Source organism: Tiliqua scincoides, chromosome 3 (genome assembly GCF_035046505.1).
Source record: "Tiliqua scincoides isolate rTilSci1 chromosome 3, rTilSci1.hap2, whole genome shotgun sequence".
Lineage (NCBI taxonomy): Eukaryota > Metazoa > Chordata > Lepidosauria > Squamata > Scincidae > Tiliqua > Tiliqua scincoides.
Genome location: NC_089823.1, coordinates 88333775 through 88357564, shown reverse-complemented (window position 1 = coordinate 88357564; position 23790 = coordinate 88333775). Strand labels below are relative to the sequence as shown.

Below are 23790 nucleotides of genomic sequence, written 5' to 3'. Positions count from 1 at the left end.
TTCTCCTAAGAATGTCACTTCTGCGTTTTCCTCTCTTGAGGACATGGTGGAGGCCTTGTGATCCGGCCTTCTGAGCCTTGTGATCCAGCTGCCCTACTCTGGATTGCCTTTGTGTTTCAGTGGCCTCGCGGTCTGACTGCCACCCCCAAACTCCTCCTCCTGAGACTCAACAAGAGCCTCCACTTGCTTGACTTTAATAGAAACTGCTCAGTGGCATCCCCCTTCAAGTGGTGCCAAGGGCATGTGCCCTACCTGCCATATCTTAGATACGCCACTGACTACACCCCTGCTCTTGGCTTCAGCACTGCTTCATCTTTCATTGGAGTCCTAGTTCAAGTGAAGAAAAAAACCTCTCTGACGCTGAGCTCAAAGTGAGTTTAATTTTAAAGGTGGAAAAACAGGTCAATAGTAAATACGAATGTACATGCGTATTAAGCGAACGGATGATTTGGTTCTTCCGTGTTGTAAATGTTTGATTCGAATCTTCTTTGATTGCAGGAATACCAAATTGATATATTTTTTGCTCAGACGTGGACTGACAGCCGTCTTCGTTTTAACAGCACCATGAAAAGAAGTCTCACCCTCAACAGCAACATGGTTGGGTTGATTTGGATTCCAGATACAATCTTCAGGAATTCTAAAACTGCAGAAGCTCATTGGATTACTACACCAAATCAGCTCCTGAGAATATGGAATGATGGGAAAATCTTATATACTTTAAGGTAGGAATTAAATGTTTGTGCCTGTTTAGGGTCTATATTTTGAAGGGTTTTGTTCTCGTTACGACAGGTTGCTCTCATGTTGCTTCAGCTTTGTAAAACAATATTTTTGAGCAGACAACCTGTGACCTAAAATGAGTGTTGTCTGTGAGATCCTGGTCACGTTTTGAAGGGAGTTTGTCTGTTGGTGGTCACCCTGATCAATTAGATATGCATTATTTTGATGGTCCACAAATGAGACTTGTGCTGTTATCGCGCATCCATATCCTGTGCTGGCAAATAGCTCAAATTTTGCTATTCTCCTTATAGTGCATGTGGTGGCCCATCCATAAGGCTGACTGAACCAGCCACTTCAAATAGTGGTTTGAGAGATAGGGCAGACTGGCATAGCCTCCCCCCTCCCACAAACCGGCAAAGTATATCCTACGTTCTGTTCCCACTACGCTGCCACCAGCTACCCCACACCACTGTCTGCCCAGCTTCTTCACTTGGCCACTGCTGGGATGGTGGGGGGGGGAGGAGAAACTTGTCTTCTTCTCCAGTATCGTCACCATTATGATCCTTTTCCAAATGGTGTCCTAAGCATTTGGGGAAAGGATCACTGCCTTTTATGCCCACTACTTCTTGTAAAGTGACCAAATGGGGCATACGCTGGAAGTTCACAGGTTCTACTCCCAGATCCTCCCAGCACCTCACAAGAAGACACAACAGTTGAGGAAGAGAAGGATGACACGAATGGTGAAGTGCACACTGGTGCTGAGGTGCTGGTATAGCGTCTTGGTAGGTCATAGTGCTGGCAACATGCTCATTAACATGCACACTTCTGGAAGGTGGTGACCAGCGGACATCTACCAGTCTGGTTGGTAGACGTTATTGCTGTTTCAGGTGTTGGATTTGTTTGGGCCACCTCTGCATACTGCAATCTCATTGCCAGGCACAGATGTAACATTATACAGTACTTAGTTCAGAAACCGAAAGGGCGAAGGAATACCCAAGTGAGTGGAGAGGAGTACATGATCCCATGGCATTCACAATCATCTATGCAGACTGGGCAGATATTCAATGTCTTCATTGAGACACAGCACCAATAACCAGTAATGCTGAGCAGACGTGATGTCTGGTCATGATGTATAATGACAAAGCAATATTTGTTGGCAGCAGACCTCCAGGGATTCTTCCATTACGTATTTTTGAATCAATTCATTCTTCTTTCCTTAGTTACTCTCACGCACAATCTTGCCAAGTTTAATTATACATTTCCCTGTTGCAGAATGCCAGTAGTTTAGTTTAGATTATTGCAACAAAAGTAAATATGGAGTGTTTTATTATCAAATATGTTTTGATTTATATTTAATTATTTGTAAACTGCCTTGATAGTTGTATGTCGGAAATGACCATATGGTCTACCAGACATTCCGAATCTAAACCAGCAGAATAATCTACTTCAGCAATCTTTCGTTTTGGTTTTCCTATTAAGCAATTTCTGTTCCGTTTTGGGTGAATGCTTATGCAATGTGAAATGTTTCAGATCTTCAGTAAAATGTAACTTTCTGGTTCTCTTCCAAAATTGACTTCAAAGTGCTATGAATTCGTAATGTAGTCCATAAACTCAAAATGATATTGTAAAACAAGTCTCATGGCATAATCCTGTCCTTCATTAGCATCAGTGGAGCATGTGCTCAGACTGTGCGGGCTATCACAAGCATGCCATAAAGCACATTGCAACAGCGCAGAACTTAGTAGTGCTGGTGGGAAGGCCTATGCTGTCCTGCTAGCACCAGTGCTGGTCTCAACTTCCATGAGAGCAGGTATGTTCTGTACCAGGTGGGGGTGGGGGGTAGGGAGGAATGTAACAGGGCAGGGGGATGTAGGGGAAGGGTGGGATCAACTCCAGTGGTACATACGATATCCTATCCCCCTTCCTGGGTCAGATCATCCAACACAGACTTGTGCCAGCAGTTTAGCAGGCAGGGGTTTGAGTAGACCCATTGCTGTGGCTGGGCTTACCCCAGGGTAAGGGGATGAATGTTCCCTTACCTCAGGAAGCCAGCCAGTGTTCCAACAACCCCCATAGGATGCAGTGGAACCCGTGCTGGCACTGCTGCATAACTGTGGAGGTTGGATAGGACTGGGCTGTCGAAAGAGTGTTCACACTGTAGATTACATATGCTAACAAATAAACTATGCCCAAGTGTACTTGTTGGCAGGGGTATTCACATGGTGGCAGAGCAGCAAGACGCCTCTTCCTCTCCGCTGTGCAGGTCACAGAATATGATAGCCAGGCATCCTCCGTGATGGTATCTACCCACAAGGAGGCCTTGCTCACACATTTCTCTTCCTCGATCAGGCATCAACATGAAGGCAATGCCTCACACTTTCTTTGACATCCTGGTGCAGGAAAGCACTGCCTCCCATTCCTCCACCATGCAAAGGCTACCAGAGCACCTGCTAATGTATGAACCAGAGGTTGACAAGAGGTACTTAGGTTTTACAAAGGTATTGATTTGAAGCTCAACACAAAGGGCATAATGATAATGCGAATCGTCCCATTCTGGGACAATGTCCTCCTGGTCTTAGACATTTGCATTGTTATCCTTTTCATCATGTAGAGACAGTGACAACAGCTACCTGATTTCTTCACAGGCTCACCATCAATGCTGAATGCCAGCTGCAGCTACACAATTTCCCAATGGATAAACATTCATGCCCACTGATATTCTCCAGCTGTAAGTAATAGCCTTGGTATATATCAACTATCTGCAAAGCTTTGCACAAAGAGGCGATTTTCCTCCTAGTTTTGACAGGTGGTTTGGATTTGTTGCAGTGACATTGGATTAAACTGTTCATGGCGGTGTTTGCTAGAAGTGTTTGCAAATAGTGTGTGTTTTTAAAATCTGCATTTGCAGCAGGAGGTTTTTAGCTCGCAGCAGTACGAAAAGATGCAAGAATTGTTTACTTGTGGCCTTAATGGACCAGGACCAGGACCAGGAACGGATGCTTAATGAAACAGAAAAAGACAAACAGCACCCCCCACCCCGATGTGGGATGATGATGATACACTGAATATAGGCCCATTCATCTTCAGATGTGTTAAGTGTTTATAGCAAATATCACAGAAGCAATTCCCATTCTTAAAATTGAGAATAATATAACATCATTAGGGGAATGATGCTTTCCTTTCATTGTTTGTATGCTTGCCAGTTCCAATTGGATGGCATTGTTTATCTTGGTGTGTCTGTGTGACAGCAAATCTTGTCATTGTTGAGGAAGCCTGGTGGTAACCCTGCTACTAACAGGAACCACTCGAGGCTTCGGATGGCATATCAGAATTGACATGTAGCCCCTGCTTCAGGATGCAAATCAGATCCAAATGCAGCTGGCAATATTTCAGATCCTGGCATGATACTTTGTTTACTGTGTCTATTTCTCAAGTGACAGATTATGGCTGGATAATGCACAAAATACACTTTCGGGGGAGCATTCATAATATGATGGTAATAATGTGTTAACGATGTTATCAGCCATGCAGCATTCCTCCACAACTTCCACTTGCTTCATGGAGGACCTTGGGGTTGGCTTGGATCATGGGAGGATCAAACTGTGGTTTCAGAATATCTGAATCTGACACTATATGTGGCCAGAATAGTCTGGGCTCTACAGTGCTCCATTGATCCATGTTGCTGCCAGCTATTGAAGTGGAATCACCATGTTGAATGCAAACTGCATGGCTGGCTTTTTGCTTGAGTACAGTGTCTACCTTGGTATGTTTGTCCAGGGACATAATGGACAATTCGTATGCTCCCAACTATGTGCCATACTTCCAAAACATGGGCACAATTGATTGGGAAATTGTCCTGTACCCGTCTCATCAGGTTTTTAATGGGAGAAGACCTCTCTTGGCAACTGTGCAACTTTGTGTGTAAGAAGTTGGTGGTCTATGAATGTGCACTTGCAGTGCTATAAAAATGTCAACAAATCTGTGCAATATTTCAGCATTCGACATTCATGCCAAATACTGTAAGCATAGGATGAACATCTGAGGTGCTTTAAAGACACACCTGTGGTTAGTCTGCCTTTCCAGTGCACAGGAAATACACTGTGGGATGGCATGGATTTTGCTGCTGTTTTTCTTTGTTGCTGAAGGGCTCCTCTCTTAGCCAATTAAAAGAATAAGTCCATTCAAACTTGCCTATATTCAATGGTGCTGTGCAACTATCAAAAGAAACCCCTGCGATTATTTGTAGTAGAGAAGCTGACCGGAGGAAATCTCACACCAGTGAGCTAAAGCATACTGAAGGTGTTTCAGGCAGTATTTAAATGTATAATGTTGGTCTTCAAGCATAGTTTTGAACTAAGCAAAAGATAAAGCACCATTTAATCCCCCCCCCCAAAAAAACCAAAAACAGAATGGCATGTGCTTAATAAAACAACCCTGAAGTGCAATAATAAGTAACACAATGCAGAGCAAGCCAACAAAACTTTCCGAATGGAAATTGTCTGCTTGATGATAGCTCTTCAGTGGATTCTCCACTTTGCAGTTTCATTGAGCTGGTGTACAAAGGAGTCAAATATTCCCTTGCCAATCATTTCCCTTGCCAGATGCTTGGGGAACATCAATAAAAAGGAACACCAGTTCTGCTTCTGTCCGTGTGTTGGTTGCAAGATTTCTGCATTTTTTAAACACCCTTTCTGTTTGTCATCTGGATCTGCTGAAAGCTCCCCAAAACCTTTGAGGAGGTTGCTGTGGGACATCTGTCACTAATACTGTCATCCGGGTGAAGTTGCAGTGTCTGTAAAATGTCTAATTCCTGATGTAAACTTTCCAGATTACTTAGATGTCAGTCTCATTATAGCAACTGAACCTCCTTTTCATTTGAGTTTTGTCGGATAAGTTTCTTTTCCCTTTAAACAAATGTGCATACAACCCACAGTAAACACTCTCTAAAACGGAAAAAGAATTGTGCCTGTAACAAAATCTGACACGTCTGTAAGCAGTCCCCTCCCACTCCTCTTCATCGCTAGTGGAAGATTCACATCATAGGATGTGGGGTGGGACATGTTGGGCTGGGAGTTCAAGAGGAAGTGGATATAGAAGATGGAAAGGAATTGTGTGTGATGCTACCAGTCTCTTCAGTTGGAGAGCTGGCTCACAGTTTGGCTTGGGGAGACCTGAATTATTCCATTCACTCTCAGTCTTGTAGTTCCTTCAACAGAGTGCTTCACAGGGAGCTTCTTCACCCTGGATAGGGTTGTTTGTGGTCAGGATCTTCTGAACTCAACTACCCAGGTTGTCCCCAGGGCTACTTTGGGGCTTTACTGGGCAGTTTTGAAATATGTTGGCTGGGCACACTTCTAGGGACAGAGGGGGTTGTGATCATCCAGTAGCCCACACCCAGGGACCACCTGTAGCCAGGCAGCCCTCAAACTGCACAGCTCTCAGACTTTGCTGTGCTTCCTTCTCCTACCTCCCACCTGCCCCTCCCCAGCCCCTGCCCTCTCCTGCTTCTATTCCCACTTGTGTTTTCCCAATGTACCTATTTTTATTTTCCCAATGCTCTTCTCCCCCAGCCAGCCTCCCTTGCCTCCAGACTGTCCTCCACTGTCACCCTGTGTTTCCTTTCTCCCTGTCGTCTCCTTGCTCCATCTTCTTTCTCATCCACCCCTCCCTCGCTCTTTTCTGTCTCCTTTCTCTTTTCTACTTTTGTTTCTCATCTCCCTCCCTTTTCTGCTCCTCTTTCCTCCCTTAAATCTTTTGATTCCTCAAAGTCCTATTCCCTCTTAATACCACAGCAGGCTAGGATCTTTCCCCTTGCCCTGTTTTCCTTGGAGCCCAGCAGTGACATCATTGTTAAGAGCCTTGGAGCAAAGGGATCACCGCTTCTGGGCATTTCCCTTGAGGTGGCACACCATTTTAACGTGGGGGTCTTCTGTGAATTAAAAGAACAACTGAAAAACAGAAACAAAATTTTCCTAACACTCTTCAAATGGAGATTATTTCTTCATTTGGGACTGGGTGACTGTAATTTAGCTGAGCATGATTTTAGAACAACGGTTGTAAATTTGCATGTAGAACATTTCTACTCTATAATTAACTTCTGATGTCATTTGGTTATATTTTCAGTTTTATATATCCCAACTGCGATGTGAATGTCCATGATTCCCACTTGGGTTTAGGAAGTGAATGACTCAGAAAATGGCCACATCGTTTGTTACCAGCTGTGTAAAATTCCTGAATAATCTTGTTCATGCTGTGTATTCAGATTCCTTGTTAGGCCATTTCTGAATGAAATAGAAGTGTGGCGCTTCAGACAGTCTTCTGAATGAGCTCATTTTTGTGTTTAACTTTATTTAGCTGAAGGAATCTCAACTTGCTGCTAAAACAAACAGTATATATTACTATTGCTAAATATCAGTCTGAAGATTTTGGACCCCATTCAAAAATATGTCATATTTGTTAGTCACATCTACAGAACAAACTTTATTATAGACCTACAGGTGCTGTTCTATAGTTGAAGTTAGATAAGGCTCTTGCAGCTCTGTAATAAAGCATATTCGGCTGGTGTGACAATGAAGACAATTTGTTCTGTAAGTGTAGAATTTGGCATGGGGAGTCGACCTAGGAGCCATTGTAACCTTTCCAAATTTCAGAAAATTCTGATGAGGAAGGCCTGAATTATAACATTTTAGAAAATTTTCTTTGAGGTACAGTTTTCACACAGGCGATTCAAAATCTGTGCATGTGTTTGGTGGGAGAGTGATTGTGTAAGTACTTTAGCTCTTCTCTTAACCTGAAGGGCTTTTGAATCCTTGAATATATCTCATAACATTTTGCATTTTCATCGTATTTTGGTCTGGGCCTTGCATTGCCATGTGGACAATTTTCTCCTGTTTGTTCCCCCAACTTCCTCTCAGACCAGTGGAAGACGCCCCGTTGCGCATACAGGTCATTTCTGAGGTGATGATGAAGAGCAGAACTTTCTCTGTGGTGTCACCCACATGGTGGAATTCAATTCCGCATGAGATACGCCTTGCTACTTCCTGCAAGTAGCTAAAAACAGGTTTGCTTTTAAAAGCTTTTCCATCTAGGGGATGCAGTGGATGGGACCCTGGAGCACTGCTGTCATTCAGTGTAGAACAGACAACAGTGTAAAGCAGGGGTGTCCAAACATTTTGGCAGGAGGGCCACATCATCTCTTGACACTTTGTTGGGGGCAGAATTAATTCACATTTCAAATTTGAATAAATTTACATAAATTAATATATTAGAGGTGGAACTTGTATGAATGATTGAAGGTCTTGCAATAGCTCAAGGCCTATAAAAGTTCTTGCACAAAGCAAGGCCAGCCTTTTCTTCACTGCCACTGCTGCATCACAGATATGAAACAGCAAGCAGTGGAGAGAACCCTTGTCCCACAGCTCATGCGAGAGGTCAAACAGTCATCTTCACACTGTTTGTGTTGGGCCAGCATGGGCTTCAGTAAGTCTGTGGAGTGCCAGATGCTCATTGAAGACTGGGGGCTCCCCACAGGCCGGATTGTTGGTCCCTGAGTGTCGCAAGTAGCCCCCGGGCCGGGGTTTGGGCACCCCTGGTGTAAAGTAAACATAGAGAGAGTAATACATCGGAGTGGGAAACTGCTACACTGGTGACTTGACAAGCTGCTATGCTTGGGTGAGAATCCTAGGCATGCTTAATAATAACAACAACCAGTATTTTGTATACTGCCCTTTCTTGGTCATTGGATTACTCCTTTGACTTTTAATACAAGGCAGTTCACATAGACAGGCTTTCTCTAAACCCCTTAAGAGGGTTTTTGCAATAACAGAAGAGTTGTAATCTTTCAAGAAACAACAACATTCCAGATGGATCTTTCACAGTCTGGTATCACTTCTGGTCGCAGTTGCCTCCCACACTGACTTGACAAACAGGTCCTTCTCTCTTACTGAAGGGCAGCTGAGACGTCTTCTTTGATCTCACCGAAGAGCAGGTTGAATAACTCAGCTCAGCTTGTCAGTCGTTTCTCGAGGTCTCGCTGCTCACAGAAGCTTCTGGTGATCTTGATCCGGCGACCTTTGGATGTTATCTTCAGGCTTAATGGCAGCTCCACCCTCTAGATGAGTTCTCCTGATTTACTTTATTAGGGAGTAAGGGTGCAATCCTAAACCACTTTCCAGCACTGGCATAGCTACGCCTGTGGGACATGTGCTGCATCCTGCAGTTGGGTGGCACTCAGGGAGGCCTCCTCAAAGTAAGAGAATGTTTATTCCCTTACTTTGGAGCTGCATTGCCCTTATGTCAGTGCTGGAAAGTGGGTTAGATTGCGGCCTAAATCCCTTTGAACTTAATAGAACTAACAACTCAGTCTTGGCTCATACCACATGCAGGATGCTGGGCCACTGGTGCAGCAGCCACTGTATCCTGTGCACTGGCATGGGTCAAGGCCAGCCAGGAGAGGTAAGCAAAGAAAAACTTTGCATACCCTCTGCTGCTGCATTGTCCTCTGTGAGATTCCTCAGATCTATAAGAGCTCTTTTGCCAACATATATTTGAGGAGACAGCCGAGGAAATATCAGGTCTGGGACAGCGGGTCCAACAGACATCGGTTCCACCATCATCCGCCCTGACCTGCATTGATTCTTTCCCCTTTTTGGCCTCTCCACCAGCAGAAACACACTGGTGGCCAGTCTACACAGTACCGATGGTGGTACATGGCAGGTCCTAGGAGAGAGGGTTAAAGGGGGTAATTTGTAACCGGGCCCAGGGTCAGAAAGGGGGCCCAGGAGTTTCCTGGTATCTGACATTTTCCTATCTCACCTGAACTCACTGCCTGCACATGATGCTGGGTGCACAACCATGGGCATGCAGTGTCAACTGCTGCTGCAAGCTATACACACTGGCCCAGAAATGCATCCACGACCCTCCTTAACACAGTGTCAAATCTGAGAGGAGACTGGCCAGTTACAGTAGTTCTTTGGCTTGTGGATCTGCTTATCATGAAGGAATATATAGGAGATCAGTGACCCAGCTGCAGCGCTACAGCAGCTGCAGAAGTTCATTTAGGTGCACACAGGACACTGACCTGATTCTAATGTGAGCCTAAATACAATGATGCTAATTTTCTGCAATGAATTTTCTATTTTAAGTATTTTAGAGAAACTTGGGGGTGTGTTTGGTTTTCCATATTACTTTATCTAACTCTCAATGCTGCATGGTTTGGTAGACCTAGGTTCTGCATCAAGAAGCCTGGTAGATCTGTACTCCAAAGATTATTCTGGCTGTCAGCACCCTAGCCCTGCCTTATTTTGCCCCTGTGATGACTGCCCCCATTGCCCCCTTCAGGAAGGAGTCCAAAAGAAACTTTGTACCCCCTGATAAAATTCTTCTCAGAGGCCCTGGTGCATGGTGCATTCTGACCTTTGCACTGATGGGAGCACTGTGTAGAGGCTGCCTCGCCAGTGTACCTTGTGGTATGCCAGTGTACTGTGAGGATACAATTGAGTCATTACTTCCAAGTAAACATTGCAGGATTGAGCTATCAGAATGATTTTCTCATGTGCTTCCTTTCCAATGACCCAATCCTCTGCTGCCCAACTGCTTCTGGAACTAGTGTTCCAGGGATGGTACACACTTTACGGCTGTCACAAAAGGTAATAAACATAGCCGCACAAACATAGCTGCTGGAGACACTGTGGAGGCCCCAGGGTGAAGAAGGTCCACTGATGCCAATAAGTCAGTAGGGTGGGTGCAAAGGTGGGGGATCCAATGCAATTGGTGGAGCAGGGGGAAGGCTGGGGGTGTGTTGGGGGTGGCACTGAGGACAGACAGCTTGCACCAGATTCTGTCCCCTTTGGTGTGAGCTGACATGCACCCTTTGTCAACACGGACTTGCACTAGCTAAAGAGCTGGCACAGGTTCAAGGAAACCCATTTGTTGTCACTGGTCTTATGTAGGAGTAAGGGAAAATAATTTCTCTTTGCCCTTTCAAGCTTCTCAATTGCCCCCCCTCTCCACCTTAGCATGTGCAGTCTGTTTTTGACGCGGCTACATGCTATGGTGGGGGAAAGCATAGAATCAGGGTGTAAATCCTATTAGTGATTGACTCATATCCTGAACTATGAGGACTTGATTTTGATTTTTCAATGCTGATTATAGGGAAGTGTCTCCTTATTTGTATCAGTGTCTAATCTTTTCAAAAATATTTTATCATTGCTAACCTCTTGGTTTCAATTATATTTTGTATTAATTAGTTCAACAGATTAATTACACACTGATCAAAAATTCTTTTGTTTCAGCACAATGCTTTTTAGTTTCATCAGACATTCCCATAGTCTTATTTCTGGTAATGGATGAAGAAGCCCTGAAGTCCTATGTCACATATTGTCTCAGAACTCTGCTGAGGCTCCTTTGCCTATTTGTGTTCTTTCAGAATACCTTTGCACATGTGACAAGAATGAGAGGCATGAGGAAGTATAGTTTAGTCCTACTCCATCTTACAGTGCTTCTAGTTTAATGAACAATGCTGAGATGCCCACACTTTTTCACATATAGCCTGTCTGGTTCAGGCTCGGTCCATATCCTTTTGGTACCTAGGCCCAATGTCCAGCACTCTGCCCCACATCCTGCAAATCTGCCACCCGGCCAAGGTGCCCATATCATCCCATCACCCCTCCCAGATTGGTCCCTCTCACCCCAGAGCCTCCCACTTACCTTCTTTTTCTTCTCTTCTTCCAGTGGCAGAAAAGCAGCCACCACTTTTTGCTTCCAAGCTCCCTGTGAACCTTTCAAATGGAAGGGCAGGAAAAGGAGGGAGAGTGGAGACTTGCAATCTAGAAGGACACCTCTTCCTATTTCCGTATTCCCTTCATTGCACTCCTTGCCTTTTGAAGGCGTAGCAGGGAGGAGTGCAGTGGATGGCGAGATCAATGAATCCCATTATAGGGCCAACCCTAATCTGGTGTCAGATCTGTGCACATTCCTTTTCATTTGTTACTCTGGAAGTGTAACCAAATGGCACTTCCTATCTTCTTGCTTCATTTTCTTTTTCATCAGTGAGAACTTTTCACATTTGGAGCCATAGGAATGATATGACTCATCAAAAGAAGATTGCAAGGAAAAACACATCAGTCATTCATGTTCTTTCTTTTTTGCTTCCATGTAGCGTATGAACTAGGGCTGTGTCATCCATTAATCAACCTCTCCCATTTTATTCCTCTCTAGTTTTCCTTCTCAAACAAGCTGATCTATTTTCAAGAGCAATATTGTATGTGAACTACAAATTTGCTAAACCTGAGTGCAGCAAATTCCAAGATCAAGGAAGGTTTAACATGTTCACAGAAATCACATTTGTCAAAAAGAATGATTCCCAGGTTGTGCATGTCTCCAGGTCAGCAGAATTGCATGAAAGGAAAGTCAATAAGTAACAGTTTTATTTTACAAACTAGCTTAACAGGGCTACCTCAAAGCTCAAGACCAAAGACCAAAATGGGCTCTTAGAACTAAAACTTTTTTTTACCTCAAAGACCAAAATGGGCTCTTGGAACTAAAACTTTTTTTTTGCCCTGCTCATCCTAAGTACAGTCACTTTAATAAACGATCAATTATAATTAAGATGATACTGTATGTGATTATTGACAGATGCTCATCCTGTTGTAGACAAAGAAACTAAACTATATTAGCACAGTAAAAAGCTTGATATTTGCCAGTGGTGAGTCACTGTTTGCCATAGGTGTCAATCAAAATCCACATCTGCCACAAGTAACATCTAGCCTGATTCATCCCAGCATCGGCATGAGCTCATTTTATTTGCTTGGAGATGAGTGATCCTGGGTTGGGGGAAATTAATTAACAAGCACTCCATGTCTTGGAAAAAATCTACTTTCACTGCTTAGCAGTATTGTGTTGCATTCTCAGAATTAATGTAAAAATGTTTTCTTGGCACACCAAAGTTAAATACTTAACAAGGAGAACTGCACCAAACGTTAACCGCAACACATAGTTGGAGTGAATATTGTGCTTTCAAGGGGCCCAAATGGTTCAAGTCAGTGACTTAGATGTGAGTCATGAAAATGCGTGATTTGGGGTGACTTGTTGACTCGTGGGCGTGGAAGACTTTGCAAAACAATCAAGTCAGGACCTCTATGACTCGGTACTTGTCCCCACATGTGCTGACTTGACCCTGTCTGTGTCTGGGTGTGCTTGATTACTGTTTTGACAGAGAGAAAAACCTCCTGGGGCTAGCATTCCTCATGGGGGCAGACAGGGCAAGCAGCAGAAAAGTTCCAGCCGGGAGGCAGGAAAGGGTTAATGTTGCAATGAATGGGCGGGAGGTGGGAAGGAACGAATGATCATTGGACAAAGGATGGGCATTCTGATATTTTCATTGGCTGAGGGTGAGTAGGAGGAGGAGCCGTGGGGGGGGGGGGTTCTTGCCTTATGATTGACTTGAGAAGCCCAGGGATGGGGGGAAGGGAGTTCATAGCGATCACGCTTTGCCCTGCATGGAAAGGGAGGAGGAATTCCATTGAATGACCGGCTACAGTGGGGCTACTTCTTAGTGGAGCTGCTCTGGTAAACCTTGCAGCTGCTGCGCATGATCCTCCTCTGCTGCTTCTGCCCCCGCTCTCACACAGTTCCTCCCATCCCCTCCCGCACTGTTTACAAATGGTCAGGGACATCAGGGGAGAGTTCAAAGAGAGCACCAACACATGTACACCCCCTGGCGGCAGCCCTATTTTTCCACAGCTGGGTTTTTATAGAGGGCATTACTTGACTTGAGTCCTATAGAGTCATGAAAGGATGACTCGGAAAGTGCCCCCATTATGGCTCTTTTTCGAGTTGAGTCGCAGTGACTCAAGTCAAGCCATGCTGGGTTTTCCCATCTCTTCATTTTCCCCTCCTGATTTCTTCTTCCTGAAAGGTTCCCAAGCATTTAGGGCAGGGGTGTCCAAACTTTTTGGCAAGAGGGTCATCATCTCACTGTGTTGGGCACCAGGGAAAAAAATAATTTTCATTTAAAATGTGAATAAATTTACATAAATGAACATATTACAGATGGAACTTATATGAATGAATGAAGATCACGCGATAGTTCAAGGCCTATAAAAGGTCTTGCATAAAGCAAGGCCAGCCGGCCTTTTGCTTCACAGGGAACCCTCAGCCTGCAGCTCGTGCAAGAGGTCAAACAGTCAGCCCTTGCACTGAGAGAAGTCACGTTGGGCCAGCGCAGGCTCCAGCAAGTCTCCGGAGAACCAGAGGCTCATTGGAGACTGGGGGCTCCCCGCAGGCCAGACTGGGTGTCCCTGAGGGCCACAAATGGGCCCCATGCTGGGGTTTGGGCACCCCTGATTTAGGGGAACACATTGTGAATCTAATGATGTAACTGAGAGCAAAGGTCATTGAGTGAGAGTGAGGCCTGTGAACTGATCACATGAACAAGCCATTCTAGCCAATTACAGGTGTATTGCTTCTCCTCTAAGCCAGCAAAATGATGCAAGGGGTGGATTGTACTGTCCATAGTGCTCTATTAAATGTCATTTGGCAAGCACTTTAGATGATGTGCAGTGCAATTCCTCCTCCTCTTTTGTCAATTTGCAGGCAAGGGGGGAGGGATTGTGCTATATGTATTATGCCAGTGTTTCTTCAACTGTGGGTCGGGATCCACTTTATGGGTCACGAACCAATTTCAGATGGGTCCCCATTCATTTCAATATTTTATTTTTAATATATTAGACTTGATGCTACCATGGTATGTGACTGCATTTGGGGAAATGTTACAGACCTGTACTTTTAATAAGCTACTATGTATATTCTTTTAACAATAATAGTAAATGGGACTTACTCCTGGTAAGTGTGGGTAGAATTGCAGCTTAGGATTGTTACAAATTTTCCTGCTTGATGATGTCACTTCCGGTCATGACATCACTTCCTGGGTCCTGACAGATTCTCATTCTAAAAAGTGGGTCCCGGTGCTAAATGTGTGAGAGCCACTGTATTATGCTATAGGTTGCTTCCTTTAAATCTGGTAAAGCACTTTTAAATTGACAGTTTAAAAGAGTTTAAAAGAGATGACAGTTTAAAAGAGATGATGTTCCCTATGCATTTTCATTGCAAACTTCACAGATAACCCAAAGCAGGAATTTTTGGAGAAGCCACTGAAGCAGATGAAACTTGAATTTCCCTTGGAGAAATGTAAGAAGTGCTAAGGGGCTCTTTAAAAAAAGCAAATGAGAAAAAGTGCCAGCGAGACCAGCTGCACCATCACTGAAGCTTGAACAACATTTAGAAAAGTGTCACCCATATCTGTTGCTATTAATGTCATCAAGATGTGGGCTTATGCTGGCTGTGTCCCAAGCTCCTAAAAGCAATGTTAAGGTTTAATGTTGAAAAAGCACAACACTGTACATGGGCAAGCTCTATACTTTGTGTACAGAAGCAATAAGAGGATCCTGTTTTTTCTCCCACCATGAAGGCCATTTCGCTGCCTCCACACAGTGGTGTCCTTATGGACACTGTCATGTTCAAAGTGTGTTGGAGAGAGCATGGTGGGATTGTCCGTGGCCATTGCAATGCATTGCAAGGTTGCTTTGGACAGAAATTGTTTCCTGATATGCAGAAAGGCCTTGAATCCCTAGTGTTCCCAAGTAGGGCTGGGAATTGCCCTTCTCTGCTTGGAAACCTAGAGAGCTGTTACCAGTACCAATGTAGACAATACTGAGCTAGATGAACCAATGGTCTGATGGTTTCACGTGTTCGTTGGGAAAAAATCCAGCTCACCACTGCTTGCCATCACAAAGGCCCATGCTGCGGACTGATGCCACTGGTTTATGGTACTATCTGTTCCTAGAGAGATGTGTTCCAGGGCCTCTTTTTTCAGGGGGTACAAAGTTTATTTTGGGGCCCTTTGCAAAGGGTGAGGGTTGAAACAGAATGGGGGAGGATAGTGATGGGCAAGTGGAATAGGGGCAGGGAGGGGTGAAGCAGGGTGAGGGGAGGGGAGAGACAGCTAGAAAAGTCTCTAGGCCAGGTCTACCCACCCATGTGGTATCAGTAGTGTCCCCAGCATCCCTAGGCATGGTAGAGACCCCAGCAAATAGGAAAAGTCACATCCCAGGAAATTTCTGGGCCCTCTCCTTTGGCTTCTGGGCCCCACATTTGACCCTGGGCCCAAATTACCCCCTTTACCCCCCTCTCCTAGGCCCTGCTGTGTTCCATTTCCCTTCTTGCTATCCACTGGAAGCAGATGATGAAAACATGTTCTCTCTAGTCCTATGTAGACCTTTGGGTTCCCATGGTAGTGTTTCACATGCTGGGATGGGTGGGAGTGAGGGTGCACCAGCAGGCACTGCTGATGCACTCCCAAAGCACTCCTGATTTACCTGCCTCATGCCTGCAGCATTGGTGTGCAGTGACAAACACTGTACCTACAGAGAGATTCTTTCTATGATCTGAAATGCTGAATGGTGCAGCTTCAGGTGAGGACTGGTACAGCGAAAGGCCTTGTCTTATTGCTCTCACTTCCTTTATAATACAGGTCCAGTCTTTTTATACATGGATTTTTTATACATGGATTTGACTCAACATGAATGGCCCCTGCAAATGAGAAGGAATGTGCTGATCCTTGGAGAAGGGGAAAAATGCATCCCTTTAAAATCAGTTTAAAAAACTGAACAGTCCTCTCTCCTTAATGAGAAAGAGAGAGGGCAGCTGGCTGACAGTCCATCAATCCTTCTCTCTCCAGGCGACTGCTCCCTTCCCCCTGACCACGTGAAAGAAAGGTGATCACTTTGCATTGGTGAAGGGAGGGGCTGAGTGCAGTGGATGACTGATTGATGGATTGTCTTCTTAATGGCTCTTATCTTGCATCACAAAGGTCAGCAAGGCTGTTTTTAAATCACTGGAGCAAAGAAACTTTGTTTTTAAATTGATTTGCTATAGTGGGTTTTTTGCCATCTACATGAGTGCTTGGAACTGACAACCCACGAAAATAATGAGGCACAACCTGTATGTGGAATGCCGTCATTCTGTCTTCCAGCCACTGCTCAGAAGTGCCAGCCTAATAGTGCAGCATACACACCAATATACATACACACCCTGGCCAGTGGCCACACAGTCTGTTATTCAGATCTCATTCCATGGGGATCTAACTGATTGTCAATTGCCAAAGAGCATGTAAGTCACAGTCCTCACAATGGCTATTAAGCAATAAGATTGTTCTTTTTACAAGACAATATGGATTACTGCAGCAGATCAATTGTTTATAAATAGTTCAGCAAATCTCTCTGGCAGTTCAGAGAGAGCCATTTCCAACTTTTTACAAGCTTGCTTTGGCTGGGCCACTCCAGTGGATTTTCTTGTCACTGTTCCAAACTGGGCTTACTTCAAATTCTCTCTGAAACCATTTTTTGTTGCCCCCATGAGAGACATTGAACTAGAAGTTATTAGCTTGTTCCCATCAGTTTTGGAACCCCAGGCTTAACTTGGGAATTTGCACTAAGGGCTTGTATTGATTTACAAACAAAAGGGAGCAATCATTTCCGAAGGGATTTCATAGAAATTGCAGTCTCATGACCTTGTCCAATGGCCGGATCAGATTTCATAAGCTGAGTAGGGTAATACCAGTTATTTACAAAGTGTATAGAGAGGCTGAAGCACTAGTGTTAATGCTCACTCTCTGTTTTTATTCATTGCTCATTCACCAACTCTACTCATTTCCATAACAATAGAACATACAGTGATGTGCAAATAACTGCTGGCCCAACCATGAGGTGAGGTGAAGAGGATTGCACCAGTGGCAGATTGCAAGGGGTCTGAGGGGTGGTGGAATTGGAGTGTGCTTCAGCCCTCCCTCCCGCCCTCCGCTGATCCAAGCTGTAATGATCCACTTTTCACTCACCTGTGTTTCTATAATGTTCCACAGTTTCCATAAAGCCAGAAGTGCAGGACTAACCAGCTTTATTTACAGGGAAAGAGTGTGTTGTCCTTTAAATAAGACCTGAAGTCTTGCACTTTCAGGTTTGATGAAACCACATGAGAAGCATGGTAAGGAGCTGGTCTTTCTTTCTTTCTTTCTTTCTTTCTTTCTTTCTTTCTTTCTTTCTTTCTTTCTTTCTTTCTTTCTTTCTTTCTTTCACAGTGCTGTAGCAAAAGCAACAGCTGTGGCATCGACATGGAGCAGTGCTCCCAGTGCGAATACTGCAATCTTTTTCCCAATAGTATGGAACTGGAAGTGCTATCTAGTATACAGTCCATTCAGCTGATTTTTAGATAGCTATGCAAACAAGCAGAATCTTTTCCAAAAAGTACCTACAAATTATCTGGGACTTCCTAAATATACTGCTGGCCCTACACTGGTCCTAGTCCTACATGGTTTCAGTCCTATCTGAGACTTCCTAAATACACTGCTGGCACTACACTAGCCTACATACCAGTTATGCCAGAAGACAAATGTCTCCTTACTCCAAGGAGGCTGCTGGAGGCCGAAACTCCCCTGCAGGATATAGCAGCCCCTGCGCTGGCATTGCTGCATCATCATGCGGTGCGTTAGGATTGGGCTGTGAGGCAGGTACCATCACTGAGGCAGGTGTGGTGATTCCAGGCAGAATGATCAGTCTTGCAAAATCCTTTACCTGGCATGAACCCAAGTGACTTACCACCCCACATATAAATATAGTAGCCAAAGTAAGTGCTATTGATTTCAAGAGTTTCCATCAGTGCTGCTTTATATTACTAAGAAAAAGAAGCTATAAACACCTCTAAAGACGACTTAAAACAGTTTCCTTTCTAAGTGTAAAAATGTCCTTCCTTCAAGCACTTCCATTTATTATGGACAGCTTTCATTTTCAGTCCTGTCAGGAGGTGACTAAGTGGACCTTAAAGTGAAGTCATTAATGTCTGAAAAGAATGACTGTCACAGAACAGAATGTCTGTGCCACACTACTTTGATATGGATTTAGATCTATGATGTGGGTCTACATAAAAAATAAATACATTAGAGTGCTATAAAACTTTGATCAGCATAATATTATTTAGCTAAATTATTGTATTTCATCTCCATCAGTAACGCTAAGGTTTCCGGACAGACGCTGGAAGTCAAGACGATTTGGTTGAGAATCTGAAGGATGCAGCAAATTATTTTTTAAAAATAAGGATATATGAATGCAAGAAAGGCTTTGAGGTGAGGCAACTGAGTATCCAGACAGTGCCTTTTTGATGGTACTACCTAAGTTCTTGAACTTCCTCCTCCAGGAAGTTCTTCCTCCTGCTCCTCATTTTGCTATCTCTCTCTTAAAAACAAGTAAAGGCTGCCTTGCTCCATCAAGCTTTTGATGCTGACTGACTGTTCCTCTATGTCTGGTTGTTTTATTCTGGATGTGATCTACTGTGGTAATACCATAACAATGTGGTATTGTTATTTTTTATTGTTTTCTTTTGTAAGTCACTTTAGGGCCTTGTGGACAAGGAGAACATATAAATTCTTGTACTGATAAGCAAAACTGAACATGTGTAATATTTTGTGAATCTTATCAGATTTAAGTCCATGAGACATTAGAAATTTTCTGCCTGGATAAAGCATATAGAAGTTTTCTCATATATCATCACTGAATTGCGGTTATTTTAATTTGAATATCTAGCAACAGAATGCTCAGGCTGCACTGATTTGTGATTTCTGAAATAAATATAGCATTTTAACACATTGTCAAACTGTAGGGCATTTCAAAAGCAGTTTGTGTTGTCTAAGGGTCAAAACATTCAACTAGACTAATTAAAACTTCAAGTGAGTCTAAGTAGCTCTTTGGATTCTGGCCCACATTTACGAAAGCTGAGAATAAATTAAAATCATATAGGTCATACTTTTTTTTTTTTTAACCACTGTAGAAAATAACACTGGAAACTTCAAAAAAATTAAATATTTGTAGGTTATAAACTAGATCAGTAGTTCCAAAAGTGTTGTGACACCCCAAGGTGTCGTGGGCTGCCCACTACCTGTTAGGGAGACCAAAGTACAAGCCTCTAAAGAGCGGCAGGAGGTTTATTGTGGCAGGCAGAACTGCAGCACGCCAAAACTGTGTCCCACCTGCCCTGACCCTTCTTACTACTACTCTAAAGCTTGCACCGCTCTCTGAACCTTGAAGTGATGTCATCGCATGCCATGTTGCACTCCAGGCGCAATCCTAACCCCTTATGTCAGTACTTTCCAGCACTGGCATAGCAGTGCTAATGGGGCGTGTGGAGTTGGGTGTCACTCACGGAGGTCTCCTCAAAGTCAGGGAATGTTTGTTCCCTTACCTCAGAGCTACATTGCCCTTATGTCAGTGTTGGAAAGCATTGACATAAGTAAGGGGTTAGAATTGTGCCCTCCATCACCTTGTTCGTCTGGCTTTGGAGGGCATCACAAGTTTGGGAAGCACTAAACTAGATGTATGTTCGGGCAGCCCAATCCTGAGCTTCCGGTGCCCTCTGGAGCAGCGGCAACAAAATGGCTACCGTTGTATCCAGCTGGTGTCAGAAAGCCAGAAACTTTTGTCCCCTTCCCCTGGGGAAAGCCCCAGGCTTCTCAAATCTTTAGTGGCTATTTTGCCGGCGCAGACTTGAGAGGCTCTGTGTCAGGCTTTTTAGCCCAACACGGAGTTCAGGATCTGGCGGAGCAGAGCTCTGCTGATCCTGCTCCCCTCCTGCCCTGGTTCCTCTTCCCAGCCCGCCCTCCCCCACCCTCGTTTTGCCCCAGCCTCCTAGAGGCCGCACCACTTCTTGGTGGTTGGACTCAAACCTGGTGATGGCGTGTCCTCTTCCTGCTGATGCTGGACCCAGTGCCTGACTGGCGCGGACTCAGCACTGGCGGTCCTTATTTGCCAGGTGCTGCAAACATGTTTCACAGCACATTGATGGCATCCAGCACTGGCGTTGGCTGAGGTTAGGATTGGGGCCTTAGTTTCATCATCATCGTCGTCGCCGTCATCATCATCGTTATAACAAGAACAACAACAACAACAACAACAATAGGAAAATGACTTTAAGACGTGCTTCCTTGCCCAGCTAGCAGGGGTAGGAGACAATAATTTTGGAAACTACCTTAAAAAGTACATATTTTTGGATTATAAATCAGGTGTTTCTTCTCAGTTCCAAGTTGCAAAAGCCACAAGAGAATCTGGACAGTCCACACAATGTATGTGGCAAGCACCCAATTTAGAAAAAGTGCTTTTGGTCGAACCAGTCGGGAGACGGACATTTCCATCTGCACTGAGAAATACTTGTTTAGGGTTTCAGAAGACTGCATTTTCATGGTTGGAAACATGTGGATAACCCATGCAATGCACACATGACTCTCAGTGGACACACCTGCAACTGTGGTTTGTTTATGTATTTAGTTAGTTGGCACCTTCAGTCTTGAAAGACTATGGTATGTTGAATGGTGGTTCTGGAACAGCGTCTAGTGCGGCTGAAAAGGCCAATTCGAGAGTGACAATCCCTTCCACACCGGGAGCAAGTGCAGTCTGTCCCTGGTCTGTCTCCCTGGCTATGGGCCTTCCTTCTTTGCCTCTTTGCCTCTGACTGTTGGCCAAGTGTCTCTTCAAACTGGGAAAGGCCACGCTGCACAGCCTGCCTCCAAGCGGCCCGCTCAGAGGCCAGGGTTTCCCACCTGTTGAGGTCCACTCCTAAGGACTTCAGATCCCTCTTGCAGATGTCCTTGTATCGCAGCTGTGGTCTACCTGTAGGGAACTCTACATAGAGGAGATCCTCTCCATAGAACTCTATGGAGAACTCATGCAAGTCCATGTTACTGTGGACTAAAATATCATGCAGGCTTAATCTTCTCACACAGGCCAAATTTCCAAAACTCTGGTCAAGCCACAAGCTTGCACAACCTCCACCTCCCTGTGGTTACTGTATTCATTGTATTGTTTTAATACAATTGTATTGTTCATTGTCTATACAGTAGATCCTCTACTCCTCTACATAGAGGAGATCCTTTGGGATCCGGCCATCATCCATTCTCACGACATGACCGAGCCAACGTAGGCGTCTCTGTTTCAGTAGTGCATACATGCTAGGGATTCCAGCTCGTTCCAGGACTGTGTTGTTTGGAACTTTGTCCTGCCAGGTGATGTATCCCACCTTTCCAACCAGTGCTCAAGGTAGCTAACAGAAATCAGACAGTCAACACAACTTTGTGTTGCATTAATACAATAAATAAATATACCACAAATACATCAATAACAAAAAAAAAAATCCAAAATTAACTCCGCTTCCATCTATACAATGTATTACTGATCTGTTCTGAGGACAACAGGCAGGGTGGATCTGGAATACAATCTGGAAATTAGAAGATGAGCCAGAGCTGGAAGAAACAATTGCCCAAGCATAGTCTCACCACAACAGAAAGCCGTTAATAACTCCTCTTGCCTGAGAGGGACCAATGACCAATCTGTGTGTGCAGGGCAGGGCCAATCCTGAGAAGCTAAGGAAGATGCTCCAAGCAACAGTCCTGGTGGCTTACTACACAAGGCTGCCACCCTCGTAGCCAGGGAACACAGATCTAACCCCGATGGTCCCTAATTTATCCACGCACCCACCAAGACAAAGCTTGGATTTAAAATGGGCCATGATTAACTACAACAATGCAGCAGGGCTGCCTGGCAAGGCATAAAGACTAAACAACAATGTGCGTAGGGTACTAGACCGGGCAAAACAGGTTCAGCCGTCTACCTCCCCTGTAGATCTAACTGGGCGTATCATCTTACTCCAAGCCGTGCTCAGTCACAGACTAAGCCGACCTTTCATTGTCACCCTCGAAGGGTCAAGTCAGTGGGACTGCTTAGCTAGCAGGCTGAAACAACGAAGCCCAGCTAGTCCAGTCAAGTCCGGCTTGTTGGCCTGCCTCACGTGGCCGATAATTTAATAATCTGACCAAGAAACAAAAAACAAAAAACCACACCATCCTCCAGATAGGGGTAAGCAAAAAAACTAACATCCAACGAGCCTGTCAGGATGATAGTAGAAAATTCTTACCCAACCTTCAATGAGTAGCCAGCTAATCTCAATCTAGCTAAGAGGGTGGGTAGGATTGCCAGCTGGAGTGCAACTGTGTCAGCCAGTAGCATGCGCTCCTGACCAGAGCCTTGTTCCTGCCTCCCCTTGCCATGACAACCAATTAGCAACCAAAGCCACATCCTGGAGAATGTGCCACTAATCTGCCACTAGTGCCAGGAGAGGTGCTAATGGCTTATCAACCTACATGTATGGGACGTGGATCTTTGGCTTTGCCTTTTTGCTTGTGAATAGCAGCAACCTGTGTGGGTTTGCCTGCATGACACCTCTGTTCCATGAACACCTTAGATCCTTACTATGTAAGATCCATGGATCCTTATGTAGGAAAACTCATTGCTGGATTGAGAGTCTGTCTACTGTCTTGGGGGTTGTAGATGTTTCATTCAGCATGATCTTGAAGCTTTATGAAAGAAAAAAAATTATAATACACATAATTTGGGCCTAAATGAAGCTGATCGGTTTCTCTTGATTGTGGCTGGTTTTATATTAAATAGCCTGAGCGAAAATGCTCAAATGAGGTCTTATGCATATTGATCACCTTGTTTCTGCCATATGTTATGAATTAGTTTAGCCTTTTGGAATATTATATTTTGAGCAAAGCAGATGTGAGGCTTTCAGAAGTGGATTTTTCCCCTGGAGGGAGGCATATGGGGAATAGATTCTATACCTTGGGGAAGAATAAGCAGAAGGAATAAGCAGAAGTGGAAAAGAGAAACTGGTGGGAGTTGGACGTTGCCTGTAACTATATGCTGCAGAGTTAAATAACAGGAAGAGATAGCAAGAGGTTTGCCAAATGTTTGTTTCATCCTTTGGAGGGTAGCTTTTTGCCCATAGATTTGTGTGATGAGCTGCCTGCAATGGGACACAGTGTGGACAGAAAAGCTTTGTAGTTGTCTCCCTCAAAGGACATGTTCTGATTTTTTTAGGATTGCAAGCTTTGGCCAGTGGCTGTTCTTGATCAATCTGAACAGAGCAGTGTAGACACATATCTTTCAAGTTCCCATCAATATAAAGAACATTTGTCCAAAA

At 44.4% G+C, this 23790-nt stretch overlaps 1 protein-coding gene across 1 annotated transcript in view; it reads left to right on the top strand.

Moving 5' to 3' along the window:
* GABRG3 (gamma-aminobutyric acid type A receptor subunit gamma3) overlaps window positions 1-23790 on the top strand; it is a 361218-nt gene that overhangs the window by 177567 nt on the left and 159861 nt on the right. Inside the window, exons 4-5 of the mRNA XM_066619477.1 lie at window positions 499-722; window positions 3363-3445. Of these exons, the coding sequence (XP_066475574.1) occupies window positions 499-722; window positions 3363-3445 (307 nt within the window). The remainder of the gene's footprint in view (window positions 1-498; window positions 723-3362; window positions 3446-23790) is intronic.